Genomic DNA, 22,178 nt, shown 5'->3' on the forward strand with positions numbered 1-22,178 from the left:
CACACTGAGCAGGTGGAATAAGAAGCCAGTGAGAAACACGGACACTAAGCGTTGATAGCGGTAGGGTGCACAGTGGTTGACGCTGTCCATGGGAAGGGCAGGTAGATGACAAGCTTTGGAGCTCTAAGAGTGTTCCCAGTGGATGAGTTCTTGCTTACACTTGAAAGCTCAACAGGAGCTAGTCAGGTGGAAAACAGATGTGTCACGAGACCCAGAGGCAGGAGGTGGGGTGTGTTTATGGAACTAAAGAGCGTCCAGTGAGTCTGGAGTGTCCATCTAAGGGTAAAGGAGAATGGTAAGTGTGTGGCCACAGAGATGTGCAGAGTAATGTGAGAACAAAGAGGGTGGCGCTGGTTACGCTGAGAGGTTACGCTGAGGGAATAGGCACGGGCTGTGCGGGCCGGCCTGCACACCCAGAACGTGGTCGGCCTGTTCGTAAGCTTGTTTAGTAATGTTTGGACCCAGCCTAGGTAGTGAGTGGTGGGTATTGACAGCTACTGTGTCCCGGATGCTGCTTGTAAGAATTTGAGGCAGCACTGAAGGGGCTGATCAAGAGAGACACTCAGTTTGCACAGCAGAACAACCGTCTGGCTGCGGGATGCAGAATGAAGTGGCAGCGATGCCTTGTTCTGTGGAACTCGGGCTTGGGTGAGAGAAGTGAGCAGATTTTAGGTAGATTTCGAAAGTAGATGTGCCAGACCTTTCTTAGATGTGAAGAGAGAGAAGTGCATAAGTAAATAAATAAAAACAAAGCCCTTGGGGGTTTCTTTAAGGTGTGTTGTCAGGTGAGTGAGTGTGTTGTCAGGTAGGGGAGGCTCCATCGAGAGTGGGGACATTCGGGGGCCAGCGGTTTCATGGTGGGCGCTGACTGAGGAAGTCTTTCTAGGCACAGTTCCAGGCTGCTTACCACTCAGGAGCCAGGGCTTGGTGGGAAGGAAGTGAGTTGTGTTTAAGGGCTGAGAGGATGGGTCGCTGTCACCCTCAAGGCTCCATTGAGGGAGGAGGAGGGGCTCAGACTGCTTCTACAGTGAGACAGGGGTGAAGGCCATGCGCCAAATGGGATATTTTCATCTAGAGTGTGATTCTCCTGTTTTGTTTTTTCCTCGGGCCAGAAAGATTTGGCCAATGATGTCTCCTTGGAGCTAGTTTCTCTATGTTCCTTAAGTAAGCATACTACTTTCCTACAAATTCAACATCACAGCAGTGCGCTGCTTTGTGTTAGTTGGGGCAAGGAGCTGAAGACTAAGGCGAGGCATTGCTGTCTGGTACAGGCTGAAGGCCCTCGGGTGTTCTGGGCCCAGGAAAGCTAAGAAAAGAATAGTCGGCAGGCAACTGTTAGGTGCAGCTTCTCTAGAGAATTTACCCTGCTGCCCGAGGGTGAGGATCTAACCTTGCAGAGGGCAAAGGGAGGAGGCGTAAGTGGCTTTCAGAAGGGCAGCTTCCAGTAGAGAGGTCAGGGGTTACTGCAGATTCTGGAAGCCTGACTGAGGCGTCAAAGGAAAGAAGAAAGGACAGACATCAAAGAAGCCACAGGCCAAGTGGCCTGAGCATACTCTGAGGGAGGCACACCTACACCTCAGCAACCCAGAACCTCAGCACATGTGGTCGCACAGAGGGAGGAGGAAGCTGTACTTGCTAGTTTTGCACACACTGTCTCAATTAGGTCAGGGAAGGTTTGCTGCTCCCATAGGCCTAAGGCTCTGCCCCTCCCATAGGCCTAAGGCTCTGCCCCTCCCATAGGCCTAAGGCTCTGCCCCTCCCATAGGCCTAAGGCTCTGCCCCTCCCATAGGCCTAAGGCTCTGCCCCTCCCATAGGCCTAAGGCTCTGCCCATTGCAGACAATACACATTCTCTCAGAGCTGCATCTTTGCACTTTGACCTCAAAGCTCCCTCAGCCCCTCACACAGGGTAACAGTTTCTCAGGTAGATGCCTTCAAGTTTGTGTGTGAAAATCTGATAGACAATGTACAAGACCACCAAAGCTGAGAGAAAAGATGAAAACTAAGCTGGGATTCCTCAGTGTAAGGATGGGCGAGTGTGTGCAGACGGGAGAGGAGCCTGAGAGCATGCTGTGTACACTGTGGGCTGTACCAAAAGCAAGCCTCATGTTTGCTGGGGTAGAAAAATAAGTCTGCATTAAAGGAAACAAGAAAATGTTTTGAGCCAAATGTGAATGACTCTGACCTGGGAACATGGATTCAGCTTCTCCTGGATGACGTGTTATATTCTACCTTCACCACGGGAAATGCTATGTGAGCATTTTGGTCACAGAACAAAGGAAAGCCATGAGTCAATTTTCCAAATACGTTGTTGGGAGGGCTTGAGGCAGCCGCAGCAAAGCTGGAAGGTCCCTTCAGTAGCTTCCAGAAGTTAGCGTCTAGTCAGCCTCCAAGGCGATGTGCCTGGAGCAGTCTGCCTATTAGTCAGGAGAAACTTAAGTCTGGTACTGAAGTTTGGTAGCTGGCCCAGGATAATTTTGGCTGTGACCTACATTCCTCCTGTCCACACTCAGGATTCCAGTGACAGGTTAGTCTGCAGGCCCTTTAGGAAAACCCAACTTCTTCAGGAAACTTCCTCCGTTCGCACTGAGGAGGGGGAGTGGGAGGAAGCTGAAAACCAGAGGAAGATGTATATGCCAGGGAAAGTTCTCTGAGAAGGAAGAGGTGGGGTTCGTGTCCTCTGCAGACAGGAGATGAGGGAGACAGAGCGCGCAGGGTCCTCGGTGGCAAGTGTCCTTGGCCAGTCCTGTGGGCCCAGCTTGATTGAGCAGGGGGTGGACACGCGGTTCTTCCTCCTGAGATTTGACTTACAGAGAGTAAGAGAAAGTATTGGTCAGAGGAATGGATGGGCTGAGCGTGTTCTGATTGTTTTCTTTTTAAAGTTACAGTGAACGAGGCGCTCAGAAGGTGAAATAGGATTTGATTTATGTGCTCAGAGTAGGCGTGGAGTTAAGTGAGCAAGGTTAGACTCAGCCAGGAGGGCCAGTGTGCTCAGACTTCTCCTTCCTGCCCTAGCTCCCGAAGTTGGGGCCAAGACCATGTCTGTGCAGCCTCCTAGAGCACCCTAAATCAGAGTTGACTCTCTCTCAGTGCCGGGGCCTTGCCTCTGCGTTCTCACACATGACTCTAAAGTGACCTTTCCTTAGGGCTTGTGACAGCCCCCTTTGTGAGCGGGTCCTTTGCACTAGCCTGTGCTGGTTAGTCAGTGCAGTGGCACATGGCTAACTCCAGAGGAGGAGGAGGGAGATGCAGAGAGCCGTTCTTTTTCACAGTCCTGCAAGTGTATTGATTTGTGTCATCTTTCAAAACAAGTGGTAACTGTGTAGTGACATAAAATCTGCCCTTTCTGCACTTGATAAGCATGCAGTAGCTCTTTGCTCATTTTCAGTCAAACCTCGGTATTCTGCTTCCTGTCTATGAATTTACTTTTCTAGGTGTTTCAAATAAGTGGAATCAGACTATTTGTCCTTTTGTATCTGGATGCTTTCAATTAGTATAATGTGTCAGATTCATCTGTGCAGCATGCGATCTCTTGACTATTTTGAATACTACTGTGTCGAACATTGGCCAACATGTACCTGTTTGAGCCCTGCTTTGAGGTATTTTGGACATAACCCTGCAAATGAGGCTGTTGAACTGTCTTCCATCTCTAAGAAGATAAAGTGATGGCTGCAGCACTCTACATCCTCACAAATCAACACGGTGGCTTGGCTTGAGCTTTTAAAAGAAGAGTGTCTGAAATTTGCAAATACGCTCAACCACAGTCATTTTAAACTAATAATATAGTTTGAAAATGATGGAACTGCCACACCGGAAACAATGCTGTCTATTAGGTTCTGAGTCTCAGAATTCACAATCTCTTTTGACTCTGACACATGCTGCCTAAATTCCTGACCTGTGATTTCTTTCCTGAACATTGAATTGTGGCACAATACGGCTGGACTTTGGCATCATGTGGCTCTTGATGAGTAAGGGTTGAAAGTACCCTTCAGTGTCCTACAATACCAGAGAATATGGTAGTGCCTATACTTTTTATTAGACTTTCTTATCCCCGGTTTGCTATAATCATAAATTATATGATTTATCCCTATTTTGAGATTAAATAATTTACTTTACAGGTTTAGAAAAGTAAGAAATCCTATGTTGACACCAGGAAACAATTGTTTTTAGATATTTTAATATTACTCAATGCATTTTCATTGATTAAATACTAAACTTTGAGCTAGCTTCCAGCTTTAGTTTCTTTGATCTCTGTCTCTCTGTGTCTCTGTTTCTCTCTCCATCTTTCTCTCAGGCTGGCTGGCTTGGAACTTGCTATGTAGATCAGGCTGACCTCAAACTCACAGAGATCTACCTGTTTCTGTCTCTGCTAGTATTAGAGGGTTGTCGCACCACACTCAGTTTATATTCTCTTTTTTAAAATAGCACCCAGAGTTATTATTTTTTATCAGTATTGTTGATTTGGGTTATTGAGAGACCTTGCTGTATAGCCTGCGTGGCCTGGGCTTATGTTTCTTCTCCCTTACTTCCTTAGCCTCCTGAGTGCCAGGCTAGCGTCTTCCCTTTTGAGTGAATAAACATTTTACCCTTTTTTTTTTTTTTTTTTTTTTTTTTTTAATTTTCAACTCACAATTAAAAAAGAAAAGCGACAAAATACCCAGAGTGAGAGCTCAAACCATTTTTCTTTACTTGGTCATCATCAAGATATTATTTTGTGTGCCCCCTTCCAACTGTTTCTTAAACACATTTATACTAAGCTTATACATTATTTTCCCCTTAGGATGAGTATGGTTTATGCACGTGTGTAAAGATATGCTTGCCCATGTGTTAGGAGGCCCCCACTGGGCAGGAGGGGTGTCTCCTTATTATAGTGCCCCTTGTTTTTGAGGCTGGATCTCTCTGAACCGGGGGTCCCTGTTTTAGCTGAGCTATCTGTGTAGTGACCCCCATGGGGTCCACCTGCCTCTGCGCCCCCCCCCCCCAGTGCTGGGCTTCTATGCACATGCGCTACACCCAGTTATTAGTGAGTGATGGAGCTCTAAACCCAGGTCTTCATCCCGTGCAAGCACTGTAACCCCCAAGCTCCCCCAGCCCTGAGCACGTGCATGTTCCTAAATGACATCGTGCTTTTGGTCTGTGATGCACTTTCAACATTTAAGGCTTTTAAGGAATAAAATGTGATTTGAGTTCTTTGTCTTTAGGCAACCTTGTTTTTAAAGACTTATTTTAAATTACGTGTTTGTGCACATGAGTGCAAGTGCCCATGGATGTCAAAAGAGGGTGCTGACCCCCTGCAGCTGGAGTGGTAGGCTTTTGTGAGCCATTCTCTGTGTGTCCTGGGAACCAAACTCGGGGCCTCTCTAAGAGTAGCAGGCATTCTGAACCACTGAGCTGTCTTTCTAGCCCTCCAATGTTTGTTGTTGTTTTGTTTCTTTTTTTGGTTTTGTTTTGTTTTTTTAATTTTCAAGACAGGTTTTTTCTTTGTAGCCTTGGCTGTCCTGAACTCACATTGTAGACTAAACTGGCCTCAAACTCACAGCAATCAGCCTGTGAGTGCTGGGATTAAAGGCATGACCACCACTGCCCCAACCCCTCCAACTTTTTAAAAACATTTATTTTTAACTTTATCTTTTGTGCTAGTTTTTTTCCTTCATGTATGTCTGTCACAGCATGTATACCTGGTACCCTCAAAGATGGAATCAGTTCCTCTAGAACTGGAGCTATAGATGGTTGGGGACCCCCATATGAGTGCTGGCAGCTGACCCGGCTCTTCTGTAAGAGCAGCCGTGACCTTAACCACTAAGCCATCTCTTAATGGCCCACCCAACATTTTTATGGTGAGATGGGTGCGCACCTTTGTTGTCTTTAATAAGGCTGCTGTCATTTCATCTTTCAGTCCTCTGTACATTCATTTACCTTCCATCACTGAGAGTCTATAATTTGATTCTGATAGCTTGCTCTGGTGTGTGTGTGTGTGTGTGTGTGTGTGTGTGTGTGTGTGTGTGTGTGTCTGTCTGTGTCTGTGTGTGTTCTCAATGTGGGATGTATTCAACTTTTAGAATCTGTAAATTTACCAGAATTAGACAATATTTGTATTGGTTCTTCATGTATATTTCTTTCTTGTTCTGGTCCCCAGGCCCATCCTTCTGGGATTCCAGTTAGATTGTAGAGTTTGTCTCACAGGTCACCAAGGCTCAGCTTATCATTCCAGCCCGGTTCCTTTCTGCTCATTAGTCTTCTTGTGCTGTGTCTGGCCACCTGGTCAGTGCCCCGGTGCCTTCTCCCATGTTTGGACTGGACTTCACTCTTGGCTCATTCCACTTGATTCTTTTTCATAGCCCACTGATTTCTTTTACTGTGATCATATGTTCTTTCTTTAACTCTGTCTGTTTCTACTGAATTATGTGTTGGTTCTGCAGTGGTCACATGTTTTATTTCTTGGTCTTACCATTAGTTTGTTGTTGTTGGATACTAGACATTATATGGGTATGCGGAATGTCTCTGCTGATTTCTCTTTTAAAGGTGTTAAAGTTTAACCAGTTCAATTCTTTCCAAACTTATTTGTAAGTTTTGATGGGAGGGATATCTAAGTAGCTTTTGTATTTAGCTCTTCGTGCCCAACTGGGGTATTTAGCCTGAGAGCTTTGTGCCCCTTCATGGGTCTGACTGCTTCAACTGTGGTGTCTCCTGCCTGTACCTGACACCTGACATAGGAAGATCCCTGTCTGTGAAGAAGGCTTGTATCGACAAACTCTGAGAGACAGGTTTCATCAGGACTTCCCATCTTCCTGTGGTCCTAGCCTGTATTTCCCACTCCATAGAATGGTGCTTGTTTGGGCTTGACCCCTTTCCTAGCCACTGGGCCAGAGTGCAGTTCCCTCAGCAGCTGCTCTGGGCTCACCCACAGTCCCTTTTCTCACAGCGCTTCTTCCTCAGCAGCCTTGTTTGGGTTTTTCTCTTTTCATTTGATTCTATTTGATGTTTCCTCTGCACGGCCTGCTGCCTCCCTTGTATTAGAGCAGTGGTATCGCAGTGCTGGAGCGCAAGCCTGCCTTCACCTGTGGCCGTCTTTCTGAGGCGTATTCAAGGATGTAGCTGCAGCTCTCAAAACACTGCTGAAGGCTGCGCCATAGCCTGGCCACCTCAGCTTTTTTCCCCTCTTGAGTTTAGGGAAGTTTCAGTCTTGGTGAGGAGCTTAAAGCACAAGATATGCGGAATATTTTGATTTATTTTTGAGTAAAGTGTTGTAAAGGCTCTTTTGAGATTAGACTTTCTTTTTAATTGAAGTGGAATTGTTGCAGTACTCAGAAGAAATTGTATAGGAAAAGTCAAGATGCTGCTTGCCAGTGATCATTAGCAGGAGACAAGACTAACACTGGAGTCCTCTTCCTATGGCACACACAACATGAAGAAGTTTCTGAATCTAATGGGAAAATTTGAAAGCTATACTGAGTTTGTATCGAAGAATTGGATGAAAATGTTTGAAATACTGCACAGATGGTCCCTGGTCATCAATTATTGTTTGAGGCCTTAAAGTGCTAAAAGTGAAGTTTATCTTAGTTCTCAAATTATGATTTGTTTCAGTATGTACATGCGGGACAAATTCATTTATAATTTTTCCACAAACAAACGTGTCCTTGGGAGTTTGAACTGGAGTATACTGACACACACATGGAGTTTGCAGGAGTGTGCAAACTATTGATTCTGCTTTGTGTTTCAAGCTTCATGTTGTTTGCTGATGTATTTTCCCAAGTATATGTCTATATGCTTCTTTTTTTTACAGAGAAATTAATGGGTTTTGGTAAGTTTTTAATTAATCTTTTGAAAGTTTCATACATTTTAAAAATGTTTTACATTTTTTAAATGTGTGCATGTACGTGCGTGCGTGCGTGCGTGTGTGTGTGTGTGTGTGTGTGTGTGTGTGTGTGTGTGTGTATGAGAGAGGGGGGGCGGGGGGAGGGAGATGGAAGCCAGGAGACAACATGAAGAGATTGGTTCTCATCCTACACCCTGTATTTCTAAGACTGGGCTAGACAGCAAGTACCTTCCCGGCAGATCCATCTCTCTAGCCCTGTTCCCATACATTTTTAAACAATCAAGTTACCAGAGAGCTGGGCGTATCATTCCCACCTGTGTGCACAGAGACCCCAGTGTGTCCTTCACTGCTTTCATAGTTTGTCTTCTCTTCCACTGAAAGGTTGTCGTATGGGAACTTTATTACATTTTCTGTTGCCCAGGTTGTTTTCATAGTGTGCCTTTACCTTTAAAATTGCATTGATTTCTCCCCTCTTGTTTTCATGCCTCAAAAATCTTTTGTTGGGTGTGATGCTTGATTGTGTCCTGGTGTGTCTTTTTTTTTTTTTCCTGATGGATTCTTCACATCTTCCAAATATGGATGAGTTTGCCTCACCTTGGTTTTTACACACACACACACACACACACACACACACAAACACACACACACTCATTTGCACGTACATACTACACAAGAGCACATGCACAGGCATGTACACACATAACATACACACATACACGCACATTTGTATTTGCTTCTTGCCCTCATTACTTTACACAGGAGTATAGTTTCTCCTTTGACAGAAGTAGGCCTGCACTCCCAGAATCCTTCACTGCCCTACCATGTGGTTTGGGTCTGGGATAGCTCCTTATCTCAGCTCCAGTGAGGAGTTTGTCCTCAGCCATCAGAGGCAGTCATGGGGCCTCCTGACCCTGTTTGAATGCTGACTGGACACAGCCTTTGCAGGCCTCATAGCATGCTTGGGCGGGCCTAGCTGACTGGACACAGCCTTTGCAGGCCTCATAGCATGCTTGGGCGGGTCTGGCTGACCCCACCCAGTGGGCGGGGATCTGGTTTCCTTGAGATTCAGCAAAGAAGCAGGTTCCAGAAACACCTTAGATGGGCATCTGCAGATGTAACATCTGCTTTGCCTAGAGCTCTAACACTAATCCCAGAACCTCAGAGTGGCCTGAACGATAGAGTAATTATATATGTTAGGCTTTTTATAAGTCAAAGGTCATGATAGCTAGCATTTCTTGGCCTGCTAAGCAGTCATTTTTCTTCTGTGCTTTAATTTTATTACTTCATTTCTCACTCATGTCATAAGCACATGCTGTTATCCTTATCTTATTTGTGAGGAATGTGAGAGAAAAAGTTAAAGAAATAGGCTAAGTTTTCAGGGCTGGTGAGCTGATAGAGTAGGGATTTGAACTTAAAGGCAGCTCCTAATCACTAGGTTGTTCTTTGCTTATCTTTGGGTCTGGGGAGTTGGGTATTTGCTTTCAATACCCAGTAAAATACCCAATAAAAGCAATAAACACATGCTTTTACAGGCAGGAAAACAAGAAAAATAGTGCAACTAAAAGTGAAGTTGTGTTCCAGGTAGTGATGGTGACAAACAATCGTAGATGTGTTGATATGAGCGGCTGAAGATTAAATAGAAACCAATGAGCTCATGTTGAAGCTCAGCCTCGTGTGCACAAAGCCCTTGTTCAGTCCCTAGCATCAACTCTATAGGTGAAATAGAAAACATCTGAATCAGAAATTGTAGGTTAGCCTTAGCTGCATAGAGAGATTGAGCCAACCTGATCTATATGAGATGGGGCAGGTTATTGTGAGTCCTTTGTGTGTTTTTAGTAATTGTGGGCAGGTGTAGTGTAGTGCATGTGCAAGCATGGGTCAAGTGCATAATACTGTCAATACAGTCTTCAAACTATCAGAGGCCGAGGATGGAGCCCAGTTGGTAGAAGGCTCATATCTGGCAAGTCTGAAGCCCCGACTTTGACCCCTGTCACCACATATTTCAAGTGTGGTAGCCCACACCTGCTATCTCAGCACACCAGAAATAGAGACAGACAGATTAGAAGTTTAGGGTCATCCTCAACCAATCAAAGAATGTGAACCAGCCTAGGCTACACTAGATCCTGTCAAAAATAAACAAAACCCAACCTATTAGCATCTGTGCCCTTTGTCCAGGCAGTTTAATTGGTCTTAAACTTTCATATAACTTCATTATATGCAAGTGCACAGGAAAACCAGTCTTGAAAGTCCACACAAAAAATAATAATAGTAATATTAATAATAAATAGAAGAAGATGATGATTTTAATGTACTGAAAATAAGAGCTGCAGAAACAGTTGAAAAAGGAGGAGGAGGAGGAGGAGGAGGAGGAGGAGGAGGAAGAAGAAGAAGAAGAAGAAGAAGAAGAAGAAGAAGAAGAAGAAGAAGAAAATGGTTTTAATGTAGTGAAAATAAGAGCTGTAGGAACAGTTTAACCACGTGATAATCTACTGTCCTTCCAACCGGCTTCTGTGTTTAAGTAAGGCGAGGTCTGTGCTCTCACAAGCAGGAAGCATTCTCTCACAAACTGTCATGTCTTCAGTGTGGTTTTGATATCTTAGAGCCACAGACAATGATGTACATTTCTAATCTTACTTTTATTAGTTCTTCTCAAAACACGTTTTTATTCTTTGAGAATGTCATACATACGTGCATGCATACATACGTGCATACACATGTACACACATACGTGCATACATACATGCGTGCATACATACATGCATATGTGCATACATACGTACACACATACATGCATGCATACATATGTGCATACATGCGTACACACATATGTGCATACATACACACGTACATACATGCATGCATGCATACATACATACGTGCATACATACCTGCATGCATGCATACATACATACATATGTGCATACATACATGATTATATTCACCCTCCTCCCTATTTCAAGTCCTCTTGCTTCCACCATGTTTCTGTCCTAATTCCATCTCCTCCTCTACTGCCTCTTCTTCCTCCTCCTTTTTTTCTAACTCACTGAATGCATGGGTGTGGGGCCATGCACCAGAGCATGGCCAGCCTACAAGGGACCACACACCCTGTATGAAAACTGACTCTCCCTGCCCTAGGAGCTATCAACTATAAGCAGGTCCCTGCTTGTGTGCCCCCTCCACACACATGATGCTGCAGCATTGACTTGCTTAATCTACAGGAAGCCACGGCTGCTGTGAGATCATGCATGCACTGGCCCCCGCCATGTCCAGAAGACACTGTGTTGCCCCAGCCTTCTCCAGTCTCTGTCTCCTTGTCTTTCTGCTCCTCTTCCGTGGTGTTCTCTGAGGCTTGAGGGGAGAAGAGTGTGAAGAGGCCTGATGGCTGCACTAACCTGTGACTGTAAAGACATGTATTTAGAAGGCAACTTGATGCAATGTCCATTTAGCAAAATAATGGTAGTAGGTTCTGCCCCAGGGCCAGTGAGCTCCTCAGCCGTGAGTTTTTGGCTAGATTTATATTATCAGACATGAAGGTCCTCCTGTGGAGTGGGCCTTAAATCTAATCAGTCAGGAAGAGTTTGCCCTGTATGGGATAATGCTTCCCTCTCTAAATGGTTGTGTATCAGAACCTGGTAAGACTGTTGGCTAAAGACACCACATACTTTGGTCACAGGACTTACAGGAAGCTGGTACTGACCTGGAAACTCCTCCCCATTGGCCTGTATTCATAGTCTCCTAAGGCCCTGTACAGATTGCTGGGAGAAAAGACACCAACAAAGACCCTGTGAGCTGCAATAACAGCTGGCCTGGCAAGATACACCCATTTGGATCATAGTGACATGAATGTTATGGGTTAGCCAACTATTTTCTATATTTCTTAGATACGATTTTTAAAACTAGGTCTCTCTCTCTCTCCCTCTCTCTCTCTCTCCCTCTCTCCCTCTCTCTCTCTACCCCCCCCCCTCTCTTTCTTTTTAAAAGGTTTTTTTTGATACAGGGTTTCTCTGTGTGTAACCCTGGCTGTCCTGGAACTTGCTTTGTAGACCAGGCTGGCCTTAAATTTACAGAGATCCACCTGCCTCTGCCTCCCAAGTGCTGGGATTAAAGGCGTGCGCCACCATGCCTGGCTTAACTAGGTAATTTCTTAAGATCATTCTTACATATTTTCTCTTTTGTTGCTAGAATTTTAATTTAGAACTCTTAGATTAGTGACTAAGATTCAGAAATACATACTGAAAATTATCTGCTCTTATTCACTTACTTGTCTTTTGTGTCTTTCTAGGTACTCAATTTAAAATTCATTTCTTGTTATTTAATGCTTTTGTTACAGAAATACTGGCAAATACAAATATTATTCTACCTGTGAAAAGATAGCATACTGCATGCTTGACTGTTCCTGCTGTGTCTACTGTGGGGGTTCCTCTCATTCCTGTGTTGCTGCATCATGTGCCGTGGTATTGATGACTGTCTTAGTCACTGTTGTTTTGCTGAGAATAGACAAAGCAACTTATAGAAAGCATAAAATTGGGGGTTTGCTTATAGTTTTGTTGTTTTTAACAAATATTTTGATCATTTGAATTTTCCAATAAATACTCAGAAGCAGATGTTGGGGTGAAAGGCAGCTAGCTCAGAGAGGCAGAGAAAGTGCCCAGCTGACCTTCCTCCTCAGCCGAGGTCCCAAAAGGAAGAAGGAAGCTCTCCTTTTCCCCACTGTCTCAAAAAGCTCTCAGACTGAATGCCCCTCCCTTCTACTTCCTGTTCTCCTGACTTCCTATACTCTCTACGGTTTTTTTTCCCCCCTATGTTCACTCCCTATCTACTGGTAGCTTGCTCTGCCTCTTGACCTAGGCTCTTGACCTAGGGTTAACTTTGTTTTTTTTTTTTTTAAACCCTGTTTAACAATACTCAAGCAGTGTGTGTCCTGGGACTGAGCTACACCACAACCAGATTTTTTAGTAAAAAGATTTTTCCAGTAAACAACTCAATCTCAAAGTTCACAATGTGATCAAATATTCTGCAACACAGTTTCAGAGTTAGTCCATTCTCCTCATGTGGACATAATGGTAGCAGGCAGATGGGCGGGCATGGCACTGCAGCAGTAGCTGAGAGCCTACATCTAATCCACAGCAGAAGGCGAATGGATAGAGAGCCAGAGCCTACACGATGGACTTTTGAAACCTCAAAGCCCACCCCCAGTGGCTCACCTCCTCCAACAAGGCCACACTTCCTAATCCTTCCTAAATAGTTCCACTAACTGGGACCCAGCCATTCAAGTATATGAGCCTTTTAGACTTGTGGCAAGGCAGCACTTCATGGTTGGAGTGTGTGGTGAGGTAGAGCTACCCACCTCATGGGCTGCAAACAAAAGAGAAGAGAATGAGGCCAGAGTCCCGGTGCCTCTTTGAAGGATGCATCCTCAGTGAGTGACCTGACTCCCACCAGAGCCCACCTCTCACATGTTCTTCCTCCTTCCAGACTCTAATACACGCCTTTAATAAGAGATGTTTTGAACCCAAACTACAGCAGAGAGTAATTGAATTTGTAAAACCACATTAGTGTAGCATTCTTCGCCCACTAGATTAGCAGAAATAAAAAAAGTTGAGTTGTAAATGTTGTTTTTATTTCCTCAGATGGGGGGATGAGATAAGAGCTATGCCCAAGCTTTACTAATACATGGCTTGGGCTGAGCCCAGAGCTTTTCTATCTAACTATCCCTAGGCCTAGGCCTGGAAGCTTCTAGTCTCTGTACAAGCCTGGACCTTGAAGGCGTCAAGCTTCTAACCACCGCCATCTGCTAACCTAGGCCTAGAATGTTTTCAGCTTCTGAGCTGCTGAATCAGCTCACCTTTTCTAGTTCCTTCTGAACTCTGGCTGGCTTGTTCAACTCAGCTGTTCTGGCTCAAATCTCCTCTCCAAGCTGACTGACTCAAACTGCCTTCTCTTGACTTCTCACTGAGTTGCTCTGCTTGGAAAAACTGCCTCTGCACTTTACGAACTGAACTGCACTGAAGTGTACTAACTGTACTCCTGAACGCTAATCTACTCCTATACTGTACTGTCTCTCAAGTAGCCTCTCCTCCTGTCTGTTCTCTTGAGAGTTGGGCGTATTCTATCTCTAAATCATTCTGTCAAAATCTTTCTATGAATTGTCACTTTGCCCCTCAATTAGACATCACTTTCAACATGCCTGCTTCTTTTTATAAACTGCTCTTACTTTCATTGCTTGGGATTCAAGGTAGCACTAAGGGTGTGTCTGTATCCTAGCTAGATCATACTGTGATCCTAGGGCATGTCTGCACTGCAGCAGGTCACACAGACCGAGAAGGTCTTTGGATGTGATTCCTTGCCAGAGCAGCCATATTGCTGGATTAAAATTCCTCTATATTGACTGTTTTTTTTTTTTCTGTTTGTGAAGATGGGGAGAACCATTACACACACACACACACACACACACACACACCTCTATATCAGCTAATGATAGATGTTTAAAGGATGAGTCTCTTAATAGAAAATCTGACAAAATCCATCAAATCAATGCCTTGTGAGAAATTGAGCAATTTCTCATATGTTCAATTGTAGTTTTTGCTTTCCTTCAGCAATGTGTTCCTCTGCCCATCTTTCTGTTAGGCTGCTATTCCATAAATTATATAAACTCTTTGTATATTAGAATATTTTCTGATCTGAACTGCAGATGTTCCAATATTTTTTTGATTGATTGATTGGTTTGGGAAGGTATGTGTGCCATGGCTTGTGTGTGGAGATCAGAGGATAACTTGAGTGAGTCAGTCCTCTCAGCCTACCATGTAAGTTCCAAGGATCTTATTCAAGTCATCAGCCTTGGTGTCAGGCACCTTTAGCCCCAGAGCCATCTCACTAGCCCTGCACTGCAGGTTTTCTTATGACTTGTTTTGTATTAAAGCTAGATCTACCTCTCTCCTCACCTCATCTCTCCCCCTTCTCTCCCTTTCTCCCCCTCCCCTGTAAATGTATGTAGGATTAAGGATCACACCCAGGGCCTTAAGTGACACGGAGCAGACAGAATACATTGAGCAGATACAAGAAGAAGGAGTGTTTGTGCACTCCTGTCTCAGCACAGTGCGTGTTTAGGGGGATGGGCTGTGTAAGCACAGTGTTGAAGGGCCTGGGCACTTGAGAGCTCTGACTCTGTCAGTGTGTACTTCTCCAGTGCCTGGATCAATGCCTGCCAGCTACTTACCCTATATTTGCTTTTTGACATTTCTATTGGGGGGATTGATTGTGTTTGGTAATAAACCTAGCTCCAGAATGTAGGTAACATTGGAAGAGGCAGTGCAGAAAGAGCTTTTCTTTCAAAGACTACATTGGATATAAATGGGTAGACATTGGGGTTGAGGCTCTGTGTGCAGGAAGTGGTCGGGTAGACATTGGAGTTGAGGCAGTGTGTGTATGGGAATAGATGAGTAAACATTTGGTGTTGAGACAGTGTGTATATGTTTTTAGATGTCATTGATAGCTAAGAGGAAAAGGGCAGGGTGACAAGGAGAGAAAATGTAGAAACAGGTAGGAGCCAAATACTAAGAGAGAGACGAGAAGAGAAGTGGGTGGGGAGCCAGCCCAGGGACCTCAGTTCTGAAGCTCTGAAGTCCTGCACACACTTCATCCTCTAGGCTTAATGGCCAATGCAGGTTCGGTTTGGTTTTGTTTTAAGATTTATTTATTTATTATTATGTATACAATGCTCTGCCTGCAAGTACACCTTCAGGCCAGAAGAGGGCACCAGATCTCATTATAGATGGTTGTGAGCCAGCATGTGCTTGCTGGGGATTAAATTTAGGACCTTTGGAAGAGCAGACAGTGCTCTTAACCACTGAGCCATCTCTCCAGCCCACCAATGTGTTTTTTTCTTGACACTTTATGCTTTTTTGAAAATGTGCTAAGAAATCTTTTTGTTCTCCTAAATTACCCTCCATTCTGTTTTCTAAGAAATATCTCTAGTTTTTACAATATGTTTTAAACATGCCCACACTGCTTGTCAGTTTTCCTGTGTCTTAGTCCATTTGGGCTGTCCTAACAGAATGCTGGAGGGTAGGCACCTTACAAAGTATGGGGCTCATTTTTACAGCATTATGGAAGCTGGGAAGTCATGTTAGGGCCCACTTCTCTGCATCCCAGGTGGCACCTTCAAAGCTTTGTCCTGTGGAGGGAGGACATTGGGTCCTCACATGGCAGAAAGGCCTCAGAGAGTGAACCCTCTCCCTCACAAGCCTGTTTTGTGGCAATGCATCCTGAGAGCTAAGTCAGGGCACCTTCCTTAGGTTCCTCCTTCCAGCACGGCTGCCCCAGGCGCTGACTTTCGGTGTGAGTGCTAGAGGGGCGGACGTGCTCTAAGCATCCCCGTGTGGCGTGGAGGTATACGGAGTGTCCAGCTCTCTGTTTTTTTGCTGTTTCATGTGTTGGTTCACTGGATCAGACCTGGTAAACTAGGGCTTAGGGATTCTGGACCTGGAGCTAGCTGGACTGAGGCTGATGTGACAATGCTTTCAAAACTATCCCACAACACGACAAACAGAATCCCATCTCCTGCGCAGCTGTGCGAGCAAACACCTCCACGTGGTTTCTTTGTCCTTTGTCCTGATCCGAGTAGACTGGCAGTGTGTGTCCCCTTGCCTGTCTCTCAGCCCTTTCCTTGCTCCCAGGGAACAGCTGATGGGATTTCTTGACTGACAAACTATACTGCCATTTGTTTCTTTGCAGTGTTTTTAAGGAAAATTTCAAATGTGGATGGAAGTTGAAACAATTTTCCATTGAACATCAAGAAGCACCATTTAAATTCTGTAACATTAAAAAAAATCTGATTTATAACATGTTCACCCCGTAAACTATCTTTTTTTTTTTTTATGTATTTTGAGATAATGGGGTCCCCCTCCCATCCTACTTGTGGATCGTCCTCTCTGTTAAAATAGTTGTGGTTGAAGCAGATACGAAAGGGAACAGTGGTAAGTGAAAGGCTGGTTCTTGCTGTGTGGGGGGTGTTTGCTGGCGACTGGCTCAGTGACTACAAGTGCACTGTCCTATTTCCCAGCCATATAGGACACCCAGATTTCCGTTTCACTATAGCCAGGCACTTCTAAAGCAAACCCTGTACCCTAGATACACAGGATCCCCAATTTTTAGGATGAACTTCTGAAGGAAGAGTCCACGAACCATGTATTTAGAATTGAGAATTAATCAGAACCTGGGCATGCCGGCATATTCCGGGAGCCCCAGTGCTTGGAGGCTGAAGTGGGAGGGCTGCCACAAGTGAGTTCTAGGCCATCTTGGGTTACAGAGGGATAGCCTGTCCCAAGCAACAACAAAAATGCTGCATGGAAGACGTAAATTCATGCTGAAGTACTTTCCTAACATGTGCTATGTCCTGGCTTTGATCCTAGCACCACACACACATGTGCACAGTGTATGTGTAGTACCAGTATAAATTCACACATTTTTCAACAGCCATAGCTCTCTCTGGTGAAACATGCCTGGCAATGCCTCGGGGAATACAACATTTTATCGTTGCTATCTGAAGGTTCCACTTGAAGAGCCTGAAAGAACAACTTTCCTCACACCACAAAACAACTTCCTTTAGTTTGTATTTCATTTCTTTATCTATTTTTTTTATGCGTGTGTCTATGTGAGGGGTGTCCATGTAAATGGGCATGCATATATATGCATGCGTGTGTGGAGACCTACAGCTGGCATCAGGACTCTCCCTCAGTTGCCATGACCTTATTTATTGAGGCGAGTCTACCAGCTGATCCTGGAGCTTGCTGATTGGGCTAGGCTAGCTACTTCCCGCGCTCCCGGAGCCTCCGTCTCTGCCATCCAAGGGCTAGAAGGTCAGAATTACTGGCCTTTTATGTGAGTGCTGCGGAGCCAAACTCTGATCCCCATGCTTGTGAGACAAGCAAGTTACTTATGCACATTGAAAGTCTGAAAAGCACAGTGTGTAGGTAACCTGGCTAGCGTGCACAGTCCTGTGTAGCTCTTGGTCCAGGGGAGAGTATGGAAGAGTGTCCGTGACTGCCCTCTGAGTCTCCGCTTCCCAGGCTAAGTCGCTAGAGCCCCGTGCTGTCAGGAGTCATCCCAGAGACTGGCCCTTGCACTGCGTGTTTAGTCACAAGAGTGTCTCCTATGTGTTGATCTGGCGTGATGTATCTGTGTGTAGTACCTCCGTTCCTGAGTGTCCCCGGTACAAACTCCTGCGTCTACTTCTGACCACGACGTGTGAAAAGCATTGCATTGTGTTTCTTAGAGAAGCAGGTGTGTTTGGGATTGCATTTTAGGACGGACGTCTATGTGCAGTGTGTGCAGGGCTGTGGCTGTACTCCACTGTGCAGTGTCACACCACTGTGTTTACAGGCAAGCTAGGCTTGTTTAGATTTTATGTTTGTAACTTCCTCTTTTCCTACCTCTCCCTGCAGGCTCGGGTTATGTATGATTTTGCTGCTGAACCTGGAAACAATGAGCTGACAGTGAGTGAAGGAGAAATCATCACAATTACAAACCCGGTGAGAGCTCAGTGGCTTTACAGCTCTGTGGGGCTTTAATTAATGCCTTCCTTCTTATCAGTTCGTCAGTTCACATGCGTGAGTGTGTCAGCTGTTGTTTATGAGATGCTGATTCTGTAAGAACTCACAGGTGCACACCTAGAGAAGTTCAGGGCCTGCATACGGCTGTGGACATGACTGAATTTATTGTGCGTCTTTTTGCTGGATTTCACTAACATTGGTAGCCTGCCAAGTATCCTGTGACCCATCTGGAATCAGTCCCCAGTGCTTTTTCCTTGCCCTGCCACGCTGTGTCTCTGGAGCAGACTGCATGAGCAATGGCTCTGGTGTTCCTAAGAGATCAGTTCCCTGAGTGCCCTCACTGTCCTAAGCCTGACCATGCAGTGGGATCACCAGAAGGCAGTGTATGCTAGCTTAGCTCCCATCAGGGACACATCGCTGTGTGGCACACAGGTCTGCGTCTTCATAAACCATCTCTGAACGTGTGTGTGCACACACAGACATTCATCTCCACACACGCAGGCAGAGCTTCCCATAAGCATCTGCGTGCCCCCCCAGTTCAGGCTCTGTCTGTTGCAGATTCGGCAGTTTCCTTTTAGAGAACGCAGTCTGTATAGTCCATTGAGTGTCTTCTGTGGTCTCTGTTGCCATGATGTTCAGAGCAAACTTAGTACCATTTCTAAATCATCTCAGGCTGAGACCCACTATCGCTGTGTTGTCACCTCACTGTGCTCAGTTCTTTTTATGTGTAACTTTACTGTAATCACCCTTGAAGCAGGCAACAGTATTATGAGATAAAGCCCATTTGAAATAAAGCTCTGAGAAAATTGTCTTAATCACTCATATTCAGAAGAAAGAAGAGCAGGTTGGTGAAGTCCTCTCCGTAGTTACAAAATAAGGAAAACTTTGACCTACTGCTGCTCTCTTCTTCACCTCCTCCCCCAAACACCACTGAGAGCTAACCCCACCCCACCCACCCACCCCCCCGCCTGTATCCCCAGAGCATGTCCTCCCTAGTCCCCACCACAGCCCCTAGGTTCCACACCAGACATCGGTTGTTATGTCTTTAGTCTTGTTTATTTATAGCTTCTGCCTGCCTCTGCTGTAGCACCTGCTCTACGCTCCCATCTTCTTACCTGGATTGTGCGCCTACCTGCACACAAGCTCTTAAGACTGTCTCTGAAGTCCATGACCTGGCTAAAACGCCGCTCTCCCCAGTGGCTTCCTGTCAGCTGTGGGTCTATAGGATCCCAGGGCCTTCAGATCCAGTCCTGCATTTTCCCCATCCATGCGGACAAACACACTCTCTTGTTTATGCACCAACATGTGAACATGTGTATATATACACATACATACGTGTTTATATATTTCACGGTAAAGTATGTGCACACATGCTGTCAACTACACACAACTTCACATACGCACATGCTCTTAGTAATAACCTTTTTACACACTCACATAATTTACACATGCCACGCATTCACTTACATTCTCATTTATTCAGTATCATAGATACTCTCACACTTTCACAAGCACATACAGTAAAACACATGTCCTTAAGTGCACATGCTTCCAGAGCAAGCCCCTCCCACTGTGACTCCAGGTCCTACCTGTGTTGCAGCTGTGGTGAAGCCCTTCTTCCGGTTACCCCTCCCATGCCACCTGTCTGTGGGTGCTGGGAATTAAACTGGCCCCTCTGGAAGAGCAGCCTGTGCTCTCTTGTATCCTTAAAACTCCCTTTTAATTAAAACTATTTCTTCTCCACAAAAAGTGGAAACTCTTGATGCCAGCCATTGAATGCTCCTTGATGCCCAATGAGACTGTGCCTGCCACCTCTCACTTAAAATTGGAAATGCCTTCTGGTTGAAAATTACCTTATTCTTTTATTTTCCTACACATAATGTGCTACAATATATTTTTATTTTTATTTATATAACACAGTACAGTATTTGTGGTGTTTAGTATAAAGGAGGTATATATTTCCAATTTTAAATTACTTTGAGAGAGAATGCATTCATAAACACCTTTGTCCCCTCCTCCTGCTGTCCAGTGTCTGTCATCATCTAGCAGGCCATGCCCATCTGTGCCATTGGTTTTGCAGCTTTCCTTTCCTTGTTGTGTGGGATGGGTTCAAATCGGATACCATCATATCACTTCAGCCACAGAGGTTGTAGCCTACATTTGGTGGCACGCACTTGTGCCCCCTGATATTTTGGGAGCTAGCCAGAAGGATCGCGTGAGTCAGATATTGATGGCCAACCTGACCCTATCTCAGAAACAAAGCAGGAGGCTGTGGAGATGCCCTAGCCAGCAAAGCGCCTGTGACGACTTGGGTTCCATTCCCAGAGCCCACAGTTTTAAAAAGCTGAGATCCCAGCACTGAGGAGGCGGGAGAAAGATAGACTCCTGGGAATCTCTGCTGGCTGAGATCCACCTCAGAGAGACAGGGAAGAGAAGGGGGAGGGGGAGGGAGTGAGGGAAGGAGACTCAATCTATAAAAAAAAAAAGTGGACAGTGCCTGAGGAACAACAAGTGTTCATTTACCCACGCCTGTAAACATCCATGCAGACACACACAAACAGACGTGTACAGTGTCCACACAAAAGTAGACCAAAAGCCTTAATAAGTACTTTTAAAAATTATTTTTATTTTAAATTATGAATGTTGTATCTGTGGATGGGTATGTGTACCTGAGTGCAGCAGGTGCCTGTAGAGTCCTTAAGAGGTCCCCAGACCCCCTGGAGCTGGAGTCGCACATGGCTGAGAACCACCTCATGCCCTTGCCTGGATGTCCTCTGTAACAGCAGTGCATGCTTTTAGCCACTGAGCCACCTCCCCAGCCCCTAATAATGTATTTCTAACAAGGAGAAATAGATTTGGTCTTAAGACAGAATGACAATGCTTTCCAGCCTTTTAATAAAATTAGTAATTTCCTAATATTATCAAGTATACCATTAACCTAATTGCTGACTTAAACATTTTTAACTTAAATCCCCTGGAATATTAATGTCATGAAACAATATTGACTACACTCACCCTTGTGTGTGATAGTTAGTGCACAAGGTCACATTTTCTATAGCTATCCTTTTATTATTTCACATTTCCTAGGCCCCCCTTCCAGTCTGGGATTATTTTATATTTCTCAGTTTTATTCTCTGGGATAACTTGTATAGAAAATATATTCAAAAGGGAAGATAGGTCCATTGGTAAACTTGCCTTATAAGCTTAGGGACCCAGGTTCAAATCCCAGACCCACATGAAAAATCCCCTTATGAGTGGGTGGAGCTAGGTAGCCTCCTGGGCCCCTCTGACCAGCCAGCCTACCCTGTTTGCTGAGCTCCAGGCCAGCGAGAGTTTCTAAACAGGAAGTGGGGGCCAGTGAGACGGCTCAGTGGACAAAGGCTCCAGCCGAGCCCCACGCCTGAGTTGATGAGCACAACACTCACATGGCAGCAGGAGAAAGCCTGCCTCCTGAGAGGCGTCCTCTAACCTCCGTGCAAGGATGGCATGGTGTGCACATGAGCATCTTTACACACAGTAAATGATAAGTACCTATTCTTACAAGGTGGGTAATGTCCAAAGAGCAGCATCCGAGGCTGACCTCTGGTCTCTCCCTGTGCGCCTGCACATACATTCACAAAGGAAGTAAGCATTTAACCACTTCTTGCAGCTCAGTTGTATTGTTAGATTACATTATGTTCTATAATAAGCAAGACTTAAGAATGTAAAGTTTGGAACAGTATTAGCTCTAGAGTCAAAAAAAAAAGCTTCATGTTACTTTTCATGTAAAAAATAATAAATTTCTAACGATTCTCATCACAAAATTTCTACAGG

The 22,178-nt window shown here is 45.0% G+C and overlaps 1 protein-coding gene across 1 annotated transcript in view; it reads left to right on the top strand.

The window, feature by feature from the left end:
* The window catches only part of Snx9 (sorting nexin 9), an 80,533-nt gene that overhangs the window by 18,285 nt on the left and 40,070 nt on the right, over nt 1-22,178 (top strand). The window contains exon 2 of the mRNA XM_051164638.1: nt 18,258-18,344. Within this exon, the coding sequence (XP_051020595.1) occupies nt 18,258-18,344 (87 nt within the window). The remainder of the gene's footprint in view (nt 1-18,257; nt 18,345-22,178) is intronic.

The sequence above is a fragment of the Acomys russatus genome, chromosome 21, assembly GCF_903995435.1.
Source record: "Acomys russatus chromosome 21, mAcoRus1.1, whole genome shotgun sequence".
NCBI classification, from domain to species: domain Eukaryota; kingdom Metazoa; phylum Chordata; class Mammalia; order Rodentia; family Muridae; genus Acomys; species Acomys russatus.